This window comes from Brachypodium distachyon, chromosome 1 (assembly GCF_000005505.3).
Source record: "Brachypodium distachyon strain Bd21 chromosome 1, Brachypodium_distachyon_v3.0, whole genome shotgun sequence".
Lineage (NCBI taxonomy): Eukaryota > Viridiplantae > Streptophyta > Magnoliopsida > Poales > Poaceae > Brachypodium > Brachypodium distachyon.
In genome coordinates this window covers 74,451,322-74,476,889 of record NC_016131.3, presented here as the reverse complement: position 1 = coordinate 74,476,889, position 25,568 = coordinate 74,451,322, and the positions used below count along the sequence as shown (strand labels likewise).

Genomic DNA, 25,568 nt, shown 5'->3' with positions numbered 1-25,568 from the left:
CCCCTCATGTATATAAAGGGCGGCTGGACTTCCCGTGCAAGAAAAGGACTTGGATCCACGTCCAAAACCCTAATTTGAGTCTAATTCGGACGGTTGGACCCGAACTTTCCAAAACTGCTCGGTCCAAAATCTGGCTACACCTTCCGATCGAGTTTTGAGGTAGTAAACGACCTCGGATCGCGACGATCCAAAAGAAAAGTTATCAGCCTCGAAAAAACAAAGAACTTTCATGTTTATGACTTTTCCATCCGAGTAGATCTTAATGACTATTTCTCTCTATTTTTAGCTTCGGTTCCCAGTACCGGAACTTCCGACCGAACCTCCGGGTGAACCTCCGGGTGCTCTCTGTTACTCTTCCAGGAATATGCGGAACTTCCGGCTGGTCATCCGGAACTTCCGGTGGAGTTTTATTTGTAAGCCAAAATTGGTTGTGAACACATGCCCCCCTGTTTTTCTGCAAACTTGTGTGCCGAAAAATAACTTGCACCACTTTAAATCTAAGGACGATGTCAACACTCCATCGGCCATATATGCTAAGGGCGATAAATATATATCGGCCATATGTGTTGTTGATGCTTCTTGCCACACACTCGGGTAGAACTTTTTTAGATACCTTCCATTGAGTGCTCGAGGTAGTAAATCCCCTTCTATTGATTCCACCAAATATGAATTCCCAGGAACCACTCTCACAACCTTGAAAGGACCTTTCCAGTTGGGAGACCATTTGCCAAATTTTCTGTCCTTCGAACCAACTGGCAAGATTACCTTCCATACTAGGTCAGCAACTTGGAAGCTCTTCAACTTCACCTTTTTATTGTAAGGTCTTGCTACCCGTATCTTTTCTTTCTCTATCTCTCTCAAAGCAAATAAACGTTTATCGGCCACTTCATCAATGTTATCCATCATCAAATTATGGAAGTCCACTGCCGATAAATCATTTTGTTTAGCGAATCTCAAAGCAGCCAGGTTTACCTCTACAGGCAAAACGGCTTCTTGTCCATACACAAGTTCATATGGAGTTACCTTTGTAGCACCATGCCTTGAGATCCTATGTGCCCACAAAGCTTCAGACAACACTTCATGCCACCTCCTTGGATGATCATCGATCTTCTTTTTAATGAGCTTGATCAAAATTTTGTTACTAGATTCAGCTTATCCATTTGCTTGCGCATAATATGGAGATGAACTGAGCATTTTTATTTTATAAGATTCAACAAACTCCTTCACTTCCTTCGCCATAAATGATGAACCTTGATCTGTAGTCAATGTTTGAGGAATGCCAAATCTATGTATAATGTGCTCAGTTATGAATTGAATCACCTCCTTATGGGTCATGTTTTTGAGAGGTATTGCTTCAGACCACTTGGTAAAATAATCAGTAGCTACCAACACGAACCGATGCCCTTTCGATGAAGAAGGATGAATCATACCGATGAAATCTAATCCCCAACCTCTAAATGGCCACGGCTTGATAATAGGATTCAACATAGCAGCAGGAGCCAACTGAATATCACCAAACTTCTGACAATCCTTGCATCCTTTATAGTACCTGAAGCAATCATTGATCATTGTTGGCCAATAAAATCCTGCTCGCCGCAACAACCACTTCATCTTGTGCGCCGACTGATGAGTACCACATATGCCTTCATGTACCTCTCCCATAGCGACCCTTGCTTGGTCTTCATCCAAGCACTTCAAAAGAATACCATCAACTGTTCGGCGATAGAGATCATCATCCATCAACACATATTTGAAAGCCATCCGCCGAACAGCCCTGTCCGTCATCTTGCTAGGATCCTGCAAATATGCAACAATGGGTCTTCTCCAATCTTTATCTCCACCTGCACTAGATCCTTTATTAGTGCCAGAATCAATGTGATTTAATTCGGCCTTACCAATGTTAACAGGAGAAAACATCGGCTTCTGAGATATATAAAAAACACCACGATTAACATGGTAGCCGGATGCTTGTTGTGCTAACTCATTTGCAGTCCAATTGTCTTGTCTAGATATATGAGCAATGCTAAAGTAATCCAAGGCAGAAATTATATCCAGACACTTATCAAGATAAACATTTAGTGATTCGTCGAAACACTGGAAAACCTTGGATATTTGCTGTACTACTAGCAACGAATCACCAAAAGCCTCAATATGTGTAGCACCTACAGCAATTAAAAGTTGTAGCCTGAATAATAAAGCTTCATATTTGGCTTGATTGTTTGTGCAAAAATATTCTAAGCGGCATGAGGCTTCAAAAACAGCACCATGAGGAGATATATAAACAACACCAATACCTTGGACATTGCTACAAACTAAACCATCAAAGTATAATCTCCATGGTACTAAAGAGACAAGGTTAATCTCAATGTCATGTTCGCTGTCAATCCGATGTTCTACGATGAAATCAGCAGCAATTTGCCCTTTCATAGATTTCAAACATTCATAAGCCAAATCATATTCAATTAAAGCATAAGCCCACTTGCCAATCCTACCACTAAGAATCAGTCTATGCAACATATATTTAATGACATCGGTTTGACAAGCTACAATGCACATACTAGACAACAAATAATGCCTCAACTTAGTGCACGTATAGTATAAGCATAGCACAACCTTGTCTCAGCGTCTATTAAATGCCGGCTCAAAATAAGTGACGACATGCTCCTTTTCTCCGGTCTCTTGAGCCAAAACAGCGCCAATAACGCCTTCCTCTGCTGCAACATAAAGCCTAAAAGGCTCTCCATGTTTCGACGCCTTTAACACCGGAGGACTAGATAAACAAATTTTGATTTTATCAAATGCTTCCTGCTATTTTGCCCCCCAAGTAAAATCAGCATCATTCTTTAACCGAAGTATAGGGGTAAATGCATCAATCTTCCCTGACAAATTTACTATAAAACGCCTCAAATAATTAACTTTGCCGAGGAATTTCTGCATATCCTTCTTGCATGTCGGAGCTTGCACTTTCTGGATAGCCTCTATCTTCTTGGGATCAATCTCTATGCCATGCTGATGTATAATAAAACCCAAGAATTTCCCAGCCGATACGCCGAAAGCACACTTCAAAGGATTCATCTTGAGCCCATATTTCCTCATCCTCTCAAAAGCTAGGCGCAAATCGGCTAAATGCGACTCATTAGCATTCGATTTGATGACAACATCATCAATATAAACCTCAAGTATGACCCCAAGCAAATCATGAAAGATCAAATTCATAGCTCTCTGATATGTGGCACCGGCATTCTTCAACCCAAAGGTCATCACCGTCCACTCAAAAACCAACAAACCCGGGGGCACCGGAAGGCCGTTTTGAACGCATCCTCTTCGGCCATGAAAATCTGATTGTACCCCACATTGCCATCAAGAAAGCTAATAACATTATGTCCAGAGGCATCATTAATAAGCATATTGGCTATTGGCATAGGATACTCATCTTTGGGCGTAGCTCTATTGAAATCTCTGAAGTCAATACACACCCTCAGCTTGCTGGATCCTTTCTTCTCCACAGGCACAATATTAGAAATTCAATCCGCATATCTGCAAGGTCTAACAAAATTAGCTTTAAGCAAACGACCGATCTCTTCTTTGATACGGTCATACATCTTGGGATTGACTTTTCGGGCCGGTTGTTTGTACGGCCTAAAACCAGCCTTAACAGGTAATCGATGCTCAACTAGTTCTCAGCTCAAGCCCGGCATCTCATGATATTCCCATGCAAAGCAATCAACATATTCTTTCAATAGCTCGATTAATACAACTTTATAATCGGCTTTCAAATTTTTGTTTACAAACGTCGGCCTAGGAATTGAACCATCTCCTGTGTCTACCTCTTCCAATGGATCAGCCGATGTAAAACCTTCTCCTAATTTATCCATGTCTTCTAATTCTTCTATGGACTCATACATATCGTTCTCATTGGACCGATACTCTTCAAGCCTTCGCCGCAACCACTCCTTGTTGGGATTCATTAATCACATATTTGGGAGTCGATTATTACCAACCGGCTTTAGAGAGACGGGCACAAATCCATTCTTAGTAGCAGTAAGAAAATCAAAATCTGAAAGGTCACGCCCTGTTAAACAAGTAGCATTGGGATGTTGCCAATCCACCAATGAATCGGCCAAAGCGACACAAGCCGAATTATCCGCATGGACAACTTCCACTTCGTCGTCAACCCACTGTATCAAAAACTGATGCAAAGTAGATGGCACACATTGGTTTGCATGGAGCCAATCGCGGCCTAATATGACATTGTAATTACCTTGCACCTCAGCAACAAAGAAGGCGGTGGCCAAAGTTTTACTTCCTACAGTGAGCTCCACACTCATCACGCCTTTGGCCTCTGTTTTTTCTTTGCCTTCAAATCCATTCAGCACCATGTTGGTCTTCATCAAATCATCATCATCTAGCCCCAATTTCTTGAAGACCGAATATGGCATAAGATTTACCACTGCACCACCATCAACGAGCATTCTTGCAACCGGCGATCCATTAATATGTCCCTTGACATACAATGGCTTCAAGTGTTTCACCGGTTCTTTTGGCTTCTCGAAGATGGCATTCTTAGGACCAAAGTCCAGCTGTGCTACCTCCCCTTCTTCATCCATGGCACGGAATTCAGTGGGCAAGTAATAAACCATATTCATATCCATACCTTCTGTAGCCGGCGTGCCCTCAAAATCCAGCATCTCTTCGTCACTTTCCGATGTAGGAGATGCATCTGAAGTTTCAGCAATTTGCTTAGGAACCCACACCTTGGGCGGTATTACGGGATGAGTCTCGTTGAAAGACTTGTCTCTTCTCTTCTCCGCTTCGTGTTCCACCTTCTCTTGGTTTCTCAAGCGCTGCAGCCTCCCCTTCTTGGTTTTAGTCAATCCAGGAGGACACCACTTGGGCTGAGTATATTTAGGATCTCTCGGCTTGGCTTTGCTCGTGCTAGCTTCATGATCATTAGCCGAGGATCTTGGTTGAATAACCAAAACAGGACCATTAGAATTAGCCGATTTATCACAAACAACCGGCTCATTGAGCTTCAACTCATGCGCGCCCTTCCCAATGACGTCCACATTGACATTATTTTCCTGTTGCTTGTTGGGCTCCAAAATTTCAGCGCATGGTGACTTAGGACGCCATTCCTTCCGAGCACCCTTACTCGATGATTTTTGGGATGACCGATTAACATTGTAGCTTAAACGGTCTCGAACAGGTCGTGTGATCCTGTCATGGACAGATCCACCCCGGATGGAAAGCATACGGTGTCATTGGGGGCTGCACCCATCCGCCATTGAAATAATATGGCGTGTAAGGGGGCAGCTCCATCCACGGTCCCGGCACCCACTGCTCATACGGCCTTGCGTGTCGTGGAGACCTCTCCTTTGGAGGTGATCTCGGGCGTTTCATGCGTGATGACCGGTTAGAGTTGGAACCGGTCGCCTGGTTCACATATTTGGACAGCAACATATCGAAGGTTGGCTTGATTTGTTTGTGCCGTGCCTTGACCTCATTTGTCTTCCACTTGCCAACCTCCGCACGCTTGGGCTTGATGAACTTGGCACGAGCATTTTCCTGCGCTTGCGGTTGCCCCCCGAGCGCAGGATTTTTTATGGTGATCTTCAATGTCTCCTTTCCATCGGATTGCTTGCCAACAATGATTTCCCTTCCCAAGACTTTGTCACTCTCCTTGCTGTTGTTCCTGGGTTCACCAACAACAACATTATTTTTGTTAGCTGATCCGGCCACCTCTGGCCGAATTAACATCTTTTTCCCTTGCAACTCCATAGTGTTCATAGGAAACGGCTGCTTGTCAATTTGCATATCAGCGAAGCTTAATCAATCGTCCATCATTGATAGCCGATTGTATCTATCATCGAAAAACATTGCAATCATTAGTAGCATGAGAGAAAGAATTATGATACTTGCAATAAGCTCGCCGTTTTAACTCTTCAAACGGCGGTAAAGTATGAGATATTCTAATATACTTATCTTTCAACATAGCATCAAATATTCTATCACACTTAGCTACATCAAAACTGAATGTCATCTCATCTTCTCGATTCTTGCGAATCGGCTTAAGAGCATCACAAGTATAAGGTTTGGCCTTTGAGGACCAAACAAACTTAGCAGCATAAATCTCAGCTTCATCGTCCGAATTTTCACTATTATATCCAACCGCGTTTATATGAGGACGATCGGATTTAGACCTACGCAAATCTTTTGTTTCTTTGCTTCGGCACTCTTGAGCCAAAGCTCTTTGCAAAACTTGGCTCACGCTTAAAAACTCATAACCTTCAATTCTTTCTCTAATGTGAGTTCTCAAACCATTGAGCACTAAGTCTGCAATGTCCCTTTCAGTTATCACCAAACTATAACATCCGTTTTTGGTATCTCTAAACCTTTTAATGTAATCGGTAACCGATTCATCATGTTTCTGTTTAACCGATGTAAGATGTGACAACTTAAGTTCATTATCACCGCTATAAAAATGCTCATGGAATTTCTTCTTTAGATGATACCAAGTGTTAATAGAACCATAAGGCAAAGCAGAAAACCATGAAAAAGCGGTACCGGTCAAAGATAAAGGGAACAAACGCACTTTCAGTTCATCACAATTACTAGCTTCTCCTAGCTGTGCTAAATATTGGCTAACATGTTCCCAACTTGTTTTGCTATCTACCCCATTGAATTTAGCAAAATCGGGCACCTTGTAACCTGGGGGATATGGCAAAGCATCAAAATATTCAGGGTAGGGTTTATGGTAGACCCGACTGGCTACTTTAACTCCGTATTTCTCAAAGAAACTTTGATCCAAATCTTCTCTAAATTTGGCTAGCCTTTCTTCTAATGTGGATGACTCTATGGATGGTGGATTTGCAGCGGGCGCCAAACTAACGTTCGGTGCTATGCTAGCACTTGGAAAACGCACACCTGAATTCAGCGGGGCGGCCGAATAAGGGATGGTCCTATTTGTAGTAAAATACTCTGACGCACTCGTGACTTGGTTTCTCTGGACATGATGTGGATCAATCGGCATATGTGACGCCGATGGTCTAGACGGTGGTGTATTCTTTTTAGCCGTGTCTCTCTCCACGAGTACATCATAAACTTGCACGTTACCACGAGTAATAAAGCCTTGAATTTCAGCGATTTTCTCGGTTAAAAAGGCTTTTACTTGCAGAATTTCAGCGATTTTCTCGGTTAAAAAGGATTTTACTTGCAGAGGTACTTATAGAGGTCTCGGCAGGTTTGCCGAGAATTGGCGGAAGTTTGATTTCCCCAAGCGGGGTGACAGTGCCTTGGCGGTCCTTCTTGAAGCTTGCAAGGTAAGCCGCCATATCTTCCTCCTCTTCCTTCTTCTGCAGAGCCGTGAACTCCTCTTGTCGTTGCTCTTGATGCTGCTTCTTGAGCACGTCAAAAGCTTGGCATTGATCCTCCGAAAGATCATTGAAGCTAGGCTTGATGATGTTTTCTGCGCTGATCCTGGAGGGCTGGGGTCACCAAAAAGTGTGTTCGCACACGAACACATCACGTGTACCTTCGGCGTCGAGCGTGATACGCAAGACACGTCGCCGGAGGAGCCTCGCCGGAAGCGCGATACGCAAGACAGCCGGCGAGATCTTTTGAAACCCGAAACCCCACACGCCCGGGAGGGACCCCGTCTGGACGCACGGCGGCAATGGGCTATCCTAGGTTAGTTTGCCTGCCCCTAGGACTTCGTGGATCGAAGCTCTTCGGTTTGAAGAACGACGATGAACGAGAAGCAGAGAATAGGATGGGATAGGTTTGTAGATTGGTTTTTGCGATTGTGTGTGTTGTTTCAATCGGCCGTCACCCCTCATGTATATAAAGGGCGGCTGGACTTCCCGTGCAAGAAAAGGACTTGGATCCACGTCCAAAACCCTAATTTGAGTCTAATTCGGACGGTTGGACCCGAACTTTTCAAAACTGCTCGGTCCAAAATCTGGCTACACCTTCCAATCCAGTTTTGAGGTAGTAAACGACCTCAGATCACGACGATTTCAAAAGAAAAGTTATTCGTCTCGAAAAAACGAAGAACTTTCGTGTTTACGACTTTTCCATCCGAGTAGATATTAAGGACTATTTACCTCTGTTTTTAACTTAGGTTCCCAGCACCGGAACTTCCGACCGAACTTCCGGGTGCTCTATGTTACTCTTCGAGAAATATGTGGAACTTCCGGCTGATCATCCGGAACTTCCGGTCGAGTTTTATTTGTAAGCCAAAATTGGTTGTGAACAATTATCAATGGCGAGTTCATCTCAGAAGTCGCCGCCGATGCCCATGGGTGATGCAAAGAAGGCCCCCGTAGATCCGGGGTCGGAGAAGAAGAATAAGGAGAAACCGCCTGTGCCGCTCCTAGCTCCGGCGGCCCCCTCGAAAGGTGACAACAAGAAAAAGAAGAAGACGAAGAGGATCATAATGCCACAATCCCACATAGACTACCTGGAGTCGACCTCGCTCGACAAAGACGAGCCGTTGCCTCCGCTGCCTGTATTCGACAACAAGTTCATCGAGGACCTTAAGGCACTCGTTCCCGATGCAGAGAAAATCATGGCCCAGTGAGGCTTCACGCTGGAGAGTTTCCGTGACCTCGGTGACCTGAACGATGACATTCTGAAGGCGGACCAGGAATTGCTGGCGGAGATACGCGAACGATGCGAAACGAAGGGCTACGCTGAGATGGAGGTTACTGATGATGAAGAAGAAATGAGAGCTCTTCCTCCTCTTGGGAAGGGCAGGAGGAGGTTTCGTCCGGGAGTAGCGAAGAAAGGAGGCGGCAGCAGAGGTGTCAGCAAGTTAAACTGAATGGATGATAGACCAACCAAGATAGAACCCCAGATCCAACAAGGACAGAAGTAGGAAAACAATGAAGGATTCATAAAGGAGTACTTTAGTAAAGGAGTAAATTTCACAAAACCACTGCTCTAGGGGTTAGGGTTTCACGGAGCTACCACCTCAGAGGCTTGCATCAGTTTACCACTACTCTAGAGACAATAACTATCAGTTTGCCCAAATCTCGCGGATTAGTGCATTTGACAGCAGAACTGAGAAGGTGGGACCACTTGTAAGATCCTACGTGGCATCCAATCTATCCATTTAGCCCCTTGTTATTTCCTTTAATCTTCTTTTCCCCTTTCTTCCCCTTCTCCGGCCACCTCGCCGGTGCTGACGAGGCCCCATGCCCGCGCTCGCGCCGCCTGCCAGCCTCCCCGCGCCCGTGCCTGCCTCCCCGCGCCCATGCCTGGCTGCCCGTGCCCGCGCCACCTCCCCGCGCCCGTGCCCGCCTCCCCGTGCCCGCACCCGTGCCTGGCTGCCCGTGCCCGCGCCGCCTAAGGAGCTGTCCGTGCCTGGCCTCCCGTGGAGCTGCTGCTCCCTATGGAAGACGATGGGTCAAGAAGAAAAAATAAAAAAGTCAGGGTCTTTTTTGAAAATGGCAAAGACCTTACACGTGGGTCCAACTTGTCAGTTCTACTGTCAAATGCACTAATCCGTGAGATTTGGGCAAACTGATAGTTATTGTCCCTGGAGTAGTGACAAACTGATGCGAACCCATGAGGTGGTAGCTTCGTGAAACCCTAGCCCCTAGAGTAGTGGTTTTGTGAAATTTACTCTTAGTAAAGCAACTGAAAGACACCGATGTAATGTAATCCTTCTGTCATTCAGTGCGGGAACAAAGCGCGTTGATTATCTATGCCTTCTTTTCTTAGTTTATCTCATCTTGCATGCTTGATTACTGCCTGTAGTTGTTTTTGAGTTTCTAAACACTGTTTGCTGATAACTAATCCTTTTCTTTCTTTAGATTGCTTCTGAGGGTCTGAAACACAGGGTTTTCGAGGTATCCCTTGCTGATCTTCTGGCTGATGAGGATCAAGCTTACAGGAAGATCAGACTCCGTGCTGAGGATGTGCAAGGGAAGAATGTCCTCACAAACTTCTGGGTAATTATCTCTTCCTCATTGCAGCATCACTGATTCTATGTTCTAGTTTATGTTGCTTATCAGTTTTTTATTTTGTTAAGGGCATGGATTTCACCACCGACAAGCTCAGGTCGCTTGTCAGGAAGTGGCAAACACTCATTGAGGCTCACGTGGATGGGAAGACTGTGAGAGTAATCCTTGCTTAGGAATTAAGGCAGCAACCTGTAGAAGCTTGTAGGGTTTTGTAGACTCTTCTAGAACTAGTGCTTGAATAAGTATTAATGCAGTAAACTGTAGCAGCTTGTAGGTTCTTCCAGAACCTGTGCTTGCATGTCTAGCTTAGGTAGTAACCTGTAGTAGCTTGTAGACCCTTCTAGAACTAGTGGTCAGCCACCTTGTACCCCTATATATATAGCAGTATGCAATACAAAGACTAAACCTTATGCAGCACAAATAAACCACCTAGCAACCTAGCCTGTGCACGTGAGGTGAAAGATCTTCTAACAGCGAAGAACTTCTAACACTTGGTATCAGAGCCCTGTTAAGAGGATCCTGAGAGAGATGTCTGCTCCAGCTCAAGACGTAGCCGGCAGTCCGCTTCGCCAGCCACGGCATCGTTCCCCTTCACCGCTGCTAAGACGACCACGCCACCGCGAGGCTGGAAGGTGTGAGGTCGTCGTCGAGCGTGTCGTGAAGGACGTCGGTGGTGGCAAGTACCCGATGCTGACGCGGACGAACTATGCCGAATGGAGCCTTCTCATGAAGGTGATGCTGCAGGCTCGCGGCCTTTGGGAGGCAATCGAGTTTGGCGCCGACGACTTCCAGGAAGATGGAATGGCGCTGGAGGCCATCTTGCACGCGGTGCCACCAGAAATGATGGCCAGCTTGGCTGTCAAGAGGACAACGAAGGAGGCGTGGGAGGCGGTCCGAACCATGCGTGTCGGTACTGACCGCGTGCGGAAGGGCAAGGCGCAGCAGCTGAGGAGGGAGTTTGAGACGATCTCGTTCTGTGACAGGTAGAAAGTCGATGACTTCGTGCTGCGCCTCAGCAACCTCGTCACAAGCCTTGCCACGCTCGGAGAACCAATCGACAAATCTCAGGTCGTCGAGAAATTCTTGCGAGTTGTGCCACCAAGGTTCTCGCAGCTCGCCCTTTCGATCGAGACACTCCTTGACATCTCCGAATTGTCGTTGGAGGATGTCACGGGTCGGCTGAAGGCTGCGGAAGACCGTCTCGAGCCGCCGGAACCGCCACGTGAGCAGGGCAAGCTCCTTCTCACCGAGGAGCAGTGGCGAGAGAAGATGAAGGAGCGCCAAGGTGGCAGCTCCTCCAGGTTCGTGCGTAGCAGCACACAGCGGCGACGACGACCTCCACCACGTAAGGGTGGAGAAGGCAGCGAGGAGCAGGCAGCCCCTAAGGACGTCCCCCGCAATAACAAATGCCTCAATTGCGGGTGCAACGGCCATTGGGCCAGGGACTGCAGGCAGCCCTGGAGAAACAAGGCTTTCTTGGCCCAAGCTAAGGAAGATGATGAGGAGCCAGCTCTCCTCATGGCGCAGGTCTGCACCACTCCAGCCCCAGCCAAAGTTGAGCAGAAGAGCATTACTCCAGCCCCAGCTACAAAGGTGCAGGACAGCACTGCTGCAACTCCAGCCCTGGTGCAGGACACCACTGCTGCAGCTCCAGCTCTAGTGCAGAACAGTAGTGCTGCAGTTCCAGAGCACGCGCCTCTTCACATCGACGAGCCGAAGGCAAAAGTCTTCCTTGGGACGAGCAGTTATGAGGAGCGAATCAAGGGCTGGTACCTTGACACCGGCGCCACAAATCACATGACGGGCCACAGCGACGCCTTTGCTGAACTTGATCTAACGGTCACCGGCACCGTCAAATTTGGCGATGGCTCGGTCGTCGAAATCAAGGGCATTGGCACTGTCATCTTCGCTGGCAGGAACGGCGAACACAAGGCCCTCAACGGTGTCTACTACATCCCTCGCTTGAGGAACTCGATCATCAGCATCGGTCAGCTCGACGAGAGCAACGCGTGCGTGCTGACCAGGAGAGGTGTGCTGCGCATATGGGATCAGCAAGGTCGACTCCTTGCTTGCGTAAGGCGCGGCCAGAATCGCCTCTACAAACTCCATCTTGAGATTGCTCAGCCAATCTGTCTCTTTGCCCGCCACGGCAACGCTGCTTGGCGCTGGCATGAGCGTTTTGGGCATCTCAACTTCGATGCCTTGGAGAAGATGGGACGCCTCGCCATGGAATGTGGGCTGCCACAGCTGGAGCATGTGGAGCAGCTATGTGACACGTGTGTCATCACCAAGCATCGCCGGAGCCCATTCCCTCAGCAAGCAAAATACCGGGCACAGGAGCCACTTGAGCTCGTCCACGGCGACCTCTGTGGTCCTGTTACGCCGGCAACACCAGGAGGCCGGAAATACTTCTTGCTGTTGGTGGACGACGCCACTCGTTACATGTGGGTGATGCTCCTAGCAGCCAAGAACAACGCTCCTGATGCCATCGAAAGAATTCAGGCAGCGGCTGAAGTTCAGAGTGGACGCAAACTGCATGTGTTCCGCACGGACAACGGTGGTGAGTTCACTTCAACGGAATTTGCTGCCTATTGTGCTGATGAAGGAATCCAGCGCCACTTCTCCGCACCGTACTCCCCGCAGCAAAATGGAGTTGTCGAGCGGCGGAACCAAACGGTGGTAGCAATGGCACGCGCTCTGCTGAAACAGAGAGGCATGCCAACTGAATTTTGGGGGGAGGTGGTGAGCACTGCTGTCTTCTTGCTCAACCGAGCTCCCACCAAAGCCCTTACCGGGAAGACGCCTTACGAGGCGTGGCATGGTCGCAAGCCAGCGGTCCACTACCTTCGCACCTTTGGGTGCTTGGCATATGTCAAGGAACAGGGGAACCTGCGCAAGCTCGATGACCGCAGCTCTCCCGCTGTTTTCATTGGCTACGAGGAAGGAGTAAAGGCGTACCGGCTGCTGGACCCTCTGACGAGGCGCGTCCGCATAGCGCGCGACGTCATCTTCGATGAAGAACGTGGCTGGGATTGGGCAGCGAACGGTAGCAACTCTGGCAGCAGCTTCGACATACAATATATATGTCGTGGCACCGTGAGGGCGCCTAGCCAGGTGTCCTGTCCAGGAGAGGACAGAACTCCAAGTGCCTCAGCCACCATAACACCCTCGTCTCCATCTGTTCCAGCAGCAACTACAACCAGTGCACCAGCTTCAGCAACTCCAGAATTTGTCACGCCACCAGCAAATGATGATGATCGACTCGATGCTGCTCATAGCGACACACCAGTTCGCTATCGTACGGTCAAGAATCTGATTGGAGAAGAAGAACCACTGCCAGGGTTCGCGTCATGCAATCTTGGCAATGAGCTGCACTTGGCCAGCACGGGGGAGCCGTGCTCATTCGCTGAAGCTGAGCGAGACAAGGCATGGCAGGCAGCTATGCGTGAGGAAATTGACGCGGTGGAGCAGAACAAGACATGGGAGCTTGTCGATTTGCCACATGGGCATCGACCAATAGGCCTCAAATGGGTCTACAAACCGAAGAAAAATGAAGCCGGCGAAGTGATCAAGCACAAAGCACGGCTGGTCGCGCGTGGCTTTGTCCAGCAAGCCGGCATAGACTTTGAAGAAGTCTTTGCTCCCGTCGCTCGCATGGAATCAATCAGGCTGCTGCTTGCTTTGGCTGCCCAGGAGGGGTGGCCCGTCCACCACATGGACGTAAAATCTGCCTTTCTCAATGGAGAATTGAAGGAGGAAGTTTATGTGAAGTAGCCACCCGGTTTCGTCGTCACCGGAAAAGAAGGAAAGGTTTTGCGGCTGCGCAAGGCCCTCTATGGCCTAAGACAGGCACCACGAGCATGGAACGCGAAGCTTGACTACACGCTCAAGGAAATTGGATTCAAGCAGAGCAAGCACGACCACGCGATCTACAGGCGCAACAATGGCGATGCAACTCTGCTCCTTGGAGTCTATGTAGATGATCTGATCATCACTGGTTCGTCGAAGGAAGCAATAGAGAGCTTCAAGGAAGAGATGAAGACAAAATTCCAAATGAGCGACTTGGGATTGTTGTCTTTCTATCTCGGAATTGAAGTCCAGCAGAACGAAGACGACATCAGCCTATGTCAGGCACATTATGCCTCACATATCCTTCAACTGGGAGGAATGGAAGGATGCAATCCTGCTCACACTCCAATGGAGGAGCGGCTCAGGTTGAGCCGTGAAAGCACAGCAGAAGAGGTGGACGCTACGGAGTACCGACGGATCGTCGGCAGCCTCTGCTGCCTTGTCCACACACGGCCAGACCTAGCCTTTGCTGTTGGCTATGTGAGTCGTTTCATCGAACGACCCACAGAGGAGCACATGATGGCAATGAAGAGAATTCTTCGCTACGTCGCCGGCACGACTCACTATGGTCTGCACTACAAGCGGAAGACAAAGGAGACACGGCTGGTTGGATACAGTGACAGTGACCTCGCCGGTGACATTGACACCAGGAAGAGCACAAGTGGCACACTATTTTTCCTTGGCAACTGCTTGGTGAGTTGGCAATCTCTCAAGCAGAGGTGGTTGCTCTGTCTTCCTGCGAGGCAGAGTATGTAGCAGTCACGACTGCCGCAACACAAGGAATTTGGCTGGCTGACTGCTTGGTGAACTCCATGGAAGAGAAGCCGGGGCAGTTGAACTAATGGTGGACAGCAAGTCTGCCCTGGCATTAGCCAAAAATCCAGTCTTCCACGAGCGCAGCAAACATATCGATCTTCGATATCACTTCATCAGAGACTGCTTGGAAGATGGAAGCATCAGGACCAGCTACATTAGTACTTCAGATCAGCTCGCTGACATTTTGACAAAATCTCTGGGGCGAGTAAAGTTTCAGGAGCTGCGTGCTAAAATCGGGATGGTCCAAATCAAGTCAAGCATGAAGAGGAAGGATTAGGGGGAGAATTGTGAGAGTAATCCTTGCTTAGGAATTAAGGCAGCAACCTGTAGAAGCTTGTAGGGTTTTGTAGACTCTTCTAGAACTAGTGCTTGAATAAGTATTAATGCAGTAAACTGTAGCAGCTTGTAGGTTTTTCTAGAACCTGTGCTTGCATGTCTAGCTTAGGTAGTAACCTGTAGTAGTTTGTAGACCCTTTTAGAACTAGTGGTCAGCCACCTTGTACCCCTATATATATAGCAGTATGCAATACAAAGACTGAAGTTTATGCAGCACAAATAAACCACCTAGCAACTTAGACTGTGCACGTGAGGTGAAAGATCTTCTAACAACGAAGAACTTCTAACAAAGACAACAGATAACTACATGCTTCGCATGTTTTGCATCGGCTTCACCAAGAGACGCCCAAACCAAGTAAAGCGCACCTGCTATGCGAAGAGCAGCCAAATCAGTCAGGTAAGCTTCCTTCACTATGCAGGATTATACGCCTACACTATCTTAGAGCTGCTTATTTACTTCATTCACAATTGTGTTTAGATCCGCCGCAAGATGGTTGAGATCATGGTCAACCAGGCAACCAGCTGTGACCTAAAGGAGCTTGTTCAGAAGTTCATCCCTGAGGTGATTGGGAAGGAGATCGAGAAGGCAACATCGAGCATCTTTCCCCTGCAGAGTGTGTTTGTACGCAAGGTGAAGATCCTGAAGGCCCCGAAGTTTGACCTGGGAAAGCTCATGGAGGTAATAAACTAATAGCCATAAGCATAATTCAAGTGTCTAAATTTCTTTATAGACATCCTAATCTCACCCATGTTGCCCATTCCAGGTGCATGGCGACTACAAGGAGGATGTTGGCATGAAGGTCGACAGGCCTGCTGAAGGAGACGAGGCCATCATCCTTGGAGCGGAGGATGTTGCTGCTGCTGCCGAGTAGAGGATCACCTTTTGGGTGCTTCAACTTTTAGATGTGGTTATGGATGGTGGTTAAAACTAAATGTTTAGCTTTAATTTCTGCATGAGCACAAACATTTTGCCTCTGTTGTGAATTTTGAGATTATGCCACTGCGAGTTTGTGGCACGTTACAAAAATTGCCATTGAGAAAACGCTTGCTCGAGAAATGCCTTCGATTATACATCTTTGTGAGCATTGCACAAGGTCAGTTTTTGTATGCTTCTTTTGTATGCTTCAAATGAGATGGTGTGGTGGAGGGAGATACATGCCCTGTTATGTTCTGTGACTCTATCCTAAACTTGAGGGGACTCCCCATTTTCATGACCAAGATAAATCTGCAAAACTAAAAACAATTGCTAGAATATCGTGCTGGTAACTTTGATGGCATTAGGGGGGACACGCAGGGCCTGTAAGCTCAATCCGAGACCTTCACCGTCCTATGAGCTCAGGGTGGAGTGTCCGTCGTTCTGTTCTTCAAATCATTCCGTTTCATTCTATTCTACGTTGTTATCCCAAGAATAAAACTTGGAGAAACGAATTGTGTACAGAGACGCTCCTGCTCCTTCGTTAACGACTGTAATCAGAATTAGTCCTTTTATTCTGAGAACGAGTTGGATTGCTGGAACAAGGTACAAGGCCCAAAACCCCACCAACCAAAGCCCAAAAGGCCGCAAGTCCCTCTGCTCTCGCTCGTCTCAGAACCAACACAACACGCAACTCCCGACCAACAACTCTCCTTGGTCGCCGCCGGTAGAGCAAGCACGCCACGCGCCGCCGAGATGGCGAGTTCAACCGCTGAGAAGGAAGGGGACAGGAAGAGCAAGAAGAAGACTAAGATCGTAAGGATGCCGGAACCTCACATCGAGTATCTCCTGTCGCCGGCTTCCAGGAGCGAGCCTCTGCCGCTGCTGGACCTGGACGAGAAACTCCTGGAGGATTTCAAGGCGCTCATCCCCAACGGCGAAGCGTTCCTGGCCGAGACGGGCTTCTCGCTGGAGAGCTACCGCCAGCTCGCCACCATCGACGACGGCATCGAGAAGGCGGAGGCGGAATTCCAGGCGGAGATCCGCGAGCAGTACGCATCCAAGGGCTACGTCGAGATGGAGGTCACCGACGATGACGAAGAAGAAGAAACCGTGGTTCCACCTCCTCCTGCAAGGAGCCGGAGGAGGTTTCGTCCAGGGGTCACCAAGAAGGCAGGCGGCGCAGTCAAGAAATCGAACTGAAAGTTAGTTAACATGTAAGCATGCTTTGGTTCATGCGCTTTTGGTGGATTTGATAACTTGTAAGCATACTATGGTTCATGCTCTTTTGGTGGATTTATTAACTTGTAAACATGCTATGGTTCATGCTCTTTTGGATGAATATATGTGGATCTGTTAACTTCTAAGCATGCTATGGTTCATGCCCTTCTAGCTGTAGTTCTGTCCAATTTTCTGTTAAGTTCTGACCATTTTTCTGTGCAACTTGCTGAATGAAATCCTTTCCAATTTTCTGTTTGCTGTAAAATTCATGAAAAGATTTTGTCCCAAAGATAACTTGCATTCATAATCTGTCAGAGAGAGCACATTACAAAGGATATTTTGTCAAATTTGAAACTCAGTTCAAATTTGACAGGACACAGTAGCCTGACATTATCATACCAACATACATAGCAAAACAAACTGAAAACACCCACAAAATTAACACTCCTCCATCTCTGTTCTGCACTCCTAGTTGATGATTTCCATCTCCATTGGGCTGCATGTCCATCTGCACCTTGTTTCTCTGCTCAGCCAATTCATCCTCCAACCTGCTGTTCATTGCCCTAAGCTTCAAAATTTCTTCCTTTCTCTCCCAACATGCATCTCGAAGGTCGATGATGAGTTGCCTCAGAAATGGCGTGGAGCCATCATCAATCCGCTTAAAAAACCTACAATCATCACCCCCTTGACCACCAATGTTCGAAATTGGGCAAAAAAAGAAAGCAAAATTAAGCAAAGCGAACACCAAGTTTACCCGAATTGATTTACCTGCCGTTTCATGCATGTGTGATTCTCATCCCAGGATTGTCGTCACTCCACGAAATCCATCGTGGTGTCTTCAACCCGCACGCACAATCACAGCTGGCTCGTACTCATAGGGGGGGTCCCTTCATGCGGGAACGAGCAGCCCTCACCGCCGTCGACCCTGTTGATGAGCTCCAGCTTCTGCCTCCCAATTTCGCCATTTGAGGATGAACCCTAGCTTGCGAGGGAGAGGGGAATGAAAAGGGAGGGAAAAAGAAGAAGCCGGCCCAAAGTTGAGGAGGTTTCCCGCCCTCCGCAACTAATTTTGTTGTTGTCTAGAAATATTTTTAGTGTGCCATAAGTAAGCCCCCTCCTTTGTTCATTCCTGGGTCCGCCACTGTCCACCGTGCCAAATTGTCAAAACCGCCCGCGCAACTGTCTCGATTTGGCCCGAGGGGGTGATTTGCCTGGTTTTTGAAAGATGAGGGGATTAGGTGCCCGGTTTTATAGTTCAGAGGGTGAAGTAGCGGTTTCTGATAGTTGAGGGGGTTATATGGACCTAACTCGATTGATCGAAGGTAAATTATGGAGCCTATCTATGTTATCATCTATATTAACTAGAATAGAGTTCTAGGATAATATTGGTATTGATAGTTTATCATCCCTTTGTAGGATCCATTGATTCTGTAGTAATTTCTCTTCCTGAAGAAACCAAACATTAGAAGGGCTGATGCCTACACTTCATACATTATCTGAACCAATACATGTTACAAATATATGCACACACTATGCTCCAAACTTAATTGAAAAAAGGGCATGGTTTGATTGTCATATCCTGTGTGTGAATTTGCTGAAACTATGCTCTGAACTTAACTGAAAGTTGGTTTCTTCTGTTAGTTCATCTAGTAAGTATTCCCATATATCCATAACAATCTCTTCAATTTCTGATCGGAGATTCATCCAAGTGCCATCTTCCAAATCCATGCTAACTAGCTGGTTTAATGTGCTTGGAAATTGATAGTTGAGAAGTCCCTCAATATGCTTATTTATTTCTGACACGAGGTTCTGTCCCATTGGAGGTGCCTGGATGTTGTGTCTGGGAAAAGTTATGCAAGGGGGGTTTCTAAAATATGTCCTCTGGATTACTGTTATAGTCTCACAGATGCAGTCAAAGAAAAGCTTTAGATCATCTGTCTGATTGCCTTGATGTAGTTCTTCAAACAAGCAAGCGCTGACCAATTCTTCTTCTAGATACCATACCTCTAAATTTTGGTATGTGCACAGTTCTGATAGCTCCAACACTGCTTTTATGTAACCAAGTCTGACATCCTTGTCCCCCCAGAAGATTCCTTGGTCTGATCCAACATCTGGGTAATACTGGGTCCTCAAGCCATCTTGATGCAACTCACCTGTAGATCATTAGAAGATGAAATCGTTAGACCTTTCTAGAACACTTTGTTTTAAAGGTCAAAGAAAAGTCTAATTTTTTTTCTGTCAATATAATAATACATTTTATCATCCTATTTTTTTCAGGACTGTCGACATCTTCATGGAAGAATGGATCAAGAACAGATACAGGACTGGGTTGCTCTTCCTTTTCATGGTAATCCTCGGAAGGAACTTGCGGTATCAGTTCAAATGACTCGCTTCGGCTGGGAGTTTTTGGCTCTTCCTGCTGTAGCTTCTCAGTGACATTCTCATGGGAGCGCAGAAACATTTCGGGATGCTCTTTAGCCGATTCTGCTCCTTCCATCATTTCCTTCAATACAGGCATTCATAAATTTTATTAAAAAAAGTATAGTGAATAGAGACAAGATGAAATAGCATTAAGTAATCGCTTGAACATACTAATGGTGAGTTATATCTATGTTGCTGTTCTGGGGTGCAATTTACATCGCTAATTGTTTCAGAGTGATCCGGCTTGTCAATTTCTTCGATGCGCACGATATCTAGTTCGATACCTGCAAATATGGTATTCTGATAAGAGAATAAGCATGCAGTATTTGATACTTTTGAATTCTGTATTCTGTACTCACCATGTTGTGTGGCTTCTTCCTTTGAATGCCTTCGCTGATCAGCTTGTTCACCCAGTTCTTCACTAGTACCGCATTCAACACTCACTGAATCTTTCTCTGATTTCTTTCTTTCATTTTCAGATTCTTCCCTCTCAGCCTTGTGTATGGCACAAATATTTTTGTCTTCAGGTGAAAGTTCAATGCATTCTTTTATTCTAGGGCTACCACCAGGTGATGATGACGTACTGCGTTGAGGAAGGGAAAGCATCCCTACCAAGGACCTTGTTATCGGACTTGGATACCTGGTAGTTTGACTTCTGTCCTTCAGGATTTCTGATAAATGTTTTTTCGCTTCTTTATAGAAGCTGGATGCATCCTTGGATGCAGTTATGATGCTGTTTGTCCTTCCTAGCCCATCATTTATTTGTTTTTTCTTTCTGCTGTTCGAAGGTTTAACATCATTTATACCACCTCCATTTGCCGAGGTGTCTGGAGGGACCTGTCTAGAATCCTTTTTAATTGTAAAAACTGGATCTCTGAGCCAAGATGGACCCCTTTGAAGGTCATCTTCATTCACTGTGGGTCCTCCTTTTCTAGTTTCTCCAGCCACGATTCTAAATCTTCTCCTGACTTCCTTAATCGAAAATTTTGAACATTCAGTTGCACTGTATTCTGGAGCTTGAATCGAACATGATTGCTGATGCAAGTATGTCGATGTAGTTGCTACAGTAGGATCAAACCCTCTTCTTGGATTTGGCTTCAGTATAACTATTTTGTTAACTGGCTGACAACTTTTTTCTGGTGTATGCTTTCTGCTTGATTTATCTTTCTTCCAGAAAAAGATATTGCTGCTCTCTTTACTCTGTGTTTTGGTAACCAACTCGCAGTGATTTGAAGTCTTGGTATCTTCAACAATGTTAGTTTCTTCAAGCATTTTCTTGGGCTCTAACCTGGCCCCTACATGCCTGCTGCGAAGATGTTTGTTGTCAACAACCTCCTTTTCCTCACTCACCAGAACTTTCTCGTAAGCAAGATCACACACAGGATTGTTGAACTCATTAAGCTTCGTATGGATAAGGGACTTCATTTCAGGACATAATTCACTCTTATTCTTGCAATCATCATCTGGCCCTTCATCATGGCACCTAGAGATTTGGCCAAAGAAATCTGATAAAGCAAGCTCAAGGTCATCTTCTTCTGCCTGTTTCATGCACTTAGTACCACTGGAATCCATGGATCCTGAGGAAGAAGCAATGTTGATGTTTGCGTTGTGATTTGTGATTCCCTTTAGTTTGCTGTTCTGCCTTGAACTTCTGTCTAGACATACATCATGTCCCAGGTCAGCCAATATTCTCTGAACCTCATCATTTGGAATCTTCTTCGACTGTTTTAGCTTGCCCAATTCGCCCTCCATAGGTCTTTTGACGGCTGGCTTCCTTGAACTGCATTCCTCCATGTTCTGACAAATATAGGACTGAAACATCAATTCTTACAAGGAATAAGTTTTAGTACTTCCTCCGTCCAACAAAGGATGTCTCAACTTTGACTAAATTTGAATGCATCTATATACTAAGTCATGTCTAGATACATCCAAATTTTGACAAACTTGAGACATCTTTTGTTGGTCGGAGGGAGTATGCAGCATAAACATTACAAAATTGACCATTTAATAATAGACTCAGGGGAACCTAGACAATATGCCATTACGATGCCTTGCTGTGTTAACATACACTTCGGAGTAAATCTTATTTTGTTAAATCATTCAGTTTATTTTACCATGTTTCAGTTTGGAGGCAACAATAACTTAGAAACTCAAACAGATTGTAATAAGTTATCCAACTAAAGTTTTCAGCAGGCCAACACTAAAAAATGCATACAGTTTTGATACAAAAGACACTCTCAAAGCTTGAACAGAGTCTGTATACTGGATGACGGTTTGATCAATGAAAGTCAACACATAGTAAGGAGGTATTCCTTCAACTTCTCACTACATTTATGAGATCATATCTGAATCCTTTTTCTCCTAAGTGTCTAAGTTTGTTATTCAACTCATGTCTTTTTCTTCTCAAATACACCCAAGTAGGTGTATCATATACAACTCATACTAAACTGCACTTTGTCTCGAAGACTTACTGGCCGCTATTAAAACCAGGTTAATACTTTCAATTCTACAAGTCACAGCTATTATGTTACGCAATTAAGTTGATAGCATCTTCTGTATCTTTGCAGGGTTGTGGTGTTAAAAAAAAGCATTATTAAGTAATCAACAGTAGTAAGCAGTAATTTTATACTCCCTCCGTCCCAAAATGAGTTACGTGAATTTGTATAAGAATCTATATAAATCCACATCAGTTATTTTGGGACGGGGGGAGTATATGTTTCCCACTTTTGAAATCATGTCTTCCTCAGTTGATAGCAAAATACTTACACCCCCGGTTTCATCTATTTCATCAAAGTCCCCAGACTTGTTTCTTGAGTGCCCTCTTCCTGCAACCATGCAGAAATAATTACAACAAGCCTCTTCTTGACACAATTACTCAGTATATATAACTAAGATCTCTATAGAGAATTACCAGCAAAACCAGTGAATGGGTTCCTTCTACTCCCTTGCTTCCTGTCCAGGATGAGCTTGGGGTCACGGCGGGTATAGAACATGCGGATGAGGCCCCAAGTGCAGCCTATATCGTTGTCTTGGCCGATTCGTGTAGCCCGTCTTTTACTTCTCTTGCCCATTTTTGGATGGTTAATTTTTTGCTATTCTGCACCCTGCAGTTGAAATGTATCCTCAGTTGGTTACGTTTCATCGAGCTAATCCTCATGCAGCAAAGCGTCTAGAGAACAGAAGAACAAAGATTTTGCAGGAGTAAGGAAGGCATGGCGAAATGCGAGCCGACGGTGCAATAAACTGACCAGGTTTCGGTTGCTCTGTTCTTGTCGGGAGTCTAGTGCTGAACCAAAGCAAGCTTATGGAATGAAAATGTGCTAATAAATATAACTCGAGGTATGTTGGCGCAGAAAGGTACGAGTACATGAAAGATGCACTAAAACTGTTTCCACTTTTCTGTTTCTTTTCTTTTCTTTTCAATTCTAACCCTTGTACTATGTGCTATGCATATTACTTTCTCGGCCACTCTCTAATGATGAATCAGCTTCACAGAAGAGCAAATTGAGTGCAGGATTGCAAACACCAAAACAGACAACAACAACAAGAGGGAACTATGTTTCATCAAATCATGCAAGACTTACCTAGTGATAATCAGCCAGGGAAGGAAGGAGCTTGAAGAAGAGTAATGCACGGCCAGCTCCAAGCCGGGGATCGAGAAGACGATGGAGATGAGACCGGAGCCACCGAGAGAGGAGAAGAGAGGAGTGCGAGGGAAGCAATATTACCATGAGAAAGAACCCCTAGCTCCCTCCGTCAGAACGTACATGTGAAGGAAGGGATCCTGTTCCTGTGGCCAGCCTCGCTGCCCTGAGCTGTGCATCATCGATCTCCTTCCTTTCTTTCTTTCAAGTATGGGATCAGGCAGCTCATCAGCTATGGGGCTGGGAGCACATGCCATGCCATGCACAAGCACAAGCAAGATGGATGGACCTTCAACAATTGTTGCGTGGCTGCAGGCTTTTTCCCCACCACTGCAGAAAAAGTGGCAAGCGAAAAGCCGGACCAGAGCATTTGATAATGCTGTGTCTTGCTTAGCCGGCCTGTAGCAATCATGGGACCTTGTGGGTCGTTACGTGTGTTCGCTGTTGCACGGCCGGCCAAGCTGCAGTTAAAAGCAAGCAGCGGCAGATAATTGGGTATCATCATCATCTCCTTCTGTATATGCTGTGCTTTGCTTCTTGTGTTAGCACTTGTTGACTCAAGAAGAGGTTAATTATTACTCCATCCGTTTCATAATTCTTGTTGAAATATTACATGTATCTTGACGAATTTTAGGAATAGATACATCTAGTTTTGGGCAAATTTGAGACAAGAATTATGAGGCGGAGGAAGTAGTTGCGTTGATCTTTTTGCTGAGATGGTTTTGATGGGGATGGGACGGAACTTTTCTTGGCTACGGATTAGATAGGATTATCAACGGCCACGAGTGGATTTTCTCTTCACTCGAGTGTAGAAGCAATAAGCTGGGGCGTCGTCCATTCCCCATAGGCCTAACCTTCTGTTTTCTATTCATGCAAAGTCAAATAGGAGCAATATATATAAAGAAAATGTACACATGATCCTTTGGCTTGCGTTCGATTTCAGAATAGGCTTAGATGGATGGGTGTATCTGTTGTTGCTTGCGTTCCACCTTCATGATTCCTTGGCTTGAACGAGCAGCTGCGCAAGATATGCGTTTCTTACTTACAATTATTATTACAAAGAAAATAACTAAGCAAGACGAGTGGTTCGACTGCATTAGCATTTACCCATGGCCCCATGGCTCGTGTGATCCCCCGATCTGGATCCATGCATGCCAGCGTAAAAGGCATCACTAGCTCAAAAGGCTACCGTGGATCGACAATTGTATGTGTTATTTTGATGGCGTGGAGCTGGAGTCAAATCGTAGAACTAGCATACAAAATTTAAAATTTCTCAAAATTTGAAATTTCTACTACATACTACTTTTAAAATTTCTATTACATACATACTACTTTTAAGATTTCTCAAATTTAGTCCAGAAAAAAAGCAAACTAGAGCCAAAAAAGACTCTGCATCCACAATTGGGATTATGCAAGTTTTTTGCTTGAACTCTTATTTGATAGTGAATTTCTTGTTAAACGCCTTCCTACGTCTGTTTGGAACGGATATATCCATCTGTTCCAAAATTTGAAACGTCAAAGTTTGGCCAAGCTTATAGAAAAACATAAACAAGTACATCGGCAAATGAAAATGCTATGAAACATATTTCACATTAGATCTAACGATCTTGATTTGATGCCATAAATATTGATACTTTTGTTATAAATTTTATTAAAATTCAGAAAGTTTGACGGCTAATAAAATTATACATTTTGAAACGCCGTGAGTTAATTTGTGGTAAAAAATAAAATAATGTCCGTTCCAAAAGTGGGTGCAGCCGTTTTTTTCTTGCTCCGCGAGGGCGCGTGAGTCGTGACCTATCTCATCCAGTAATATCGTTGGGCCCGGCCTGGATTGTAGAGCACTGACCTCACACCGATTTAAGCCCAGACACCGAGCACTGCATGTGGGCTTTTCGAAGCTCTTATTAGAGCCCGAGTAGGAGAGGAGTGTGCTTTCCTTTCCGAGCCCGGCAAGGAATCGATCTCGCCCTGTATATTCGGCGGCCGTGGAGTCAAGCTGTCAAGGCGAGAACGCAAGGCAAATCAACCCAAATCTGCGGTCGATTTCGGGAGAGGAAAAAGAGATCATCAATGCTCTCAGAAGTCGCCCATCGGTGCTGCAGCAGAGGAGAAGGCACCAGTAGAGCCCTCAACGGAGAAGAACAAGAACAAGGAGAAACCGCCGGCGCCGCCCACGAAAGGTGACAGCAGCAGCAGCAGCAACAACAACAACAAGAAAAAGAAGACGGCGAAGAGGGTCATAATGCCGCAATCCCACATAGACCTGGAGTCGACCTCGCTCGACAAAGACGAGCCGCTGCCTCCGCTGCCTGTATTCGACGACAAGTTAATCGAGGACCTCAAGGCACCCGTTCCGACGCATAGAAAATCATGGCCCAGCGAGGCTTCACGCTGGAGAGT

At 45.9% G+C, this 25,568-nt stretch overlaps 2 protein-coding genes and 1 long non-coding RNA gene across 4 annotated transcripts; 2 read left to right on the top strand and 1 right to left on the bottom strand.

The window, feature by feature from the left end:
* Nucleotides 1-9,194: 9,194 nt before the first annotated feature.
* LOC104582446 (40S ribosomal protein S3a) lies at nt 9,195-16,037 on the top strand. Its single transcript, XM_014896356.2, has 6 exons — nt 9,195-9,359; nt 9,816-9,953; nt 10,034-10,123; nt 15,259-15,363; nt 15,445-15,645; nt 15,731-16,037. Exons 1-6 carry the CDS (start codon nt 9,195-9,197, stop codon nt 15,836-15,838), a joined length of 807 nt encoding a protein of 268 aa, XP_014751842.1. The 3' UTR covers nt 15,839-16,037.
* A 2,454-nt stretch (nt 16,038-18,491) lies between these two features.
* LOC100838521 lies at nt 18,492-23,960 on the bottom strand. 2 transcript variants are annotated; one of them, XM_010231039.3, is made up of 7 exons: nt 23,106-23,960; nt 22,433-22,625; nt 22,288-22,346; nt 19,881-21,333; nt 19,693-19,805; nt 19,354-19,603; nt 18,492-19,253 (listed from the first exon to the last, which is right to left on the bottom strand). In XM_010231039.3, the coding sequence occupies exons 2-7, from the start codon at nt 22,590-22,592 to the stop codon at nt 18,673-18,675; spliced, it is 2,616 nt and encodes an 871-aa protein (XP_010229341.1). In that variant the 5' UTR covers nt 22,593-22,625; nt 23,106-23,960; the 3' UTR covers nt 18,492-18,672. The 2 variants fall into 2 exon arrangements, with proteins under 2 accessions (XP_010229341.1, XP_003559020.1); XM_003558972.4 differs by having other exon boundaries at nt 19,881-21,318.
* Nucleotides 22,621-23,774, top strand: LOC112270188. The gene is made up of 2 exons (XR_002962572.1): nt 22,621-22,878; nt 23,009-23,774. It is a non-coding gene; the product is annotated as an uncharacterized LOC112270188 (long non-coding RNA).
* Nucleotides 23,961-25,568: the final 1,608 nt, after the last annotated feature.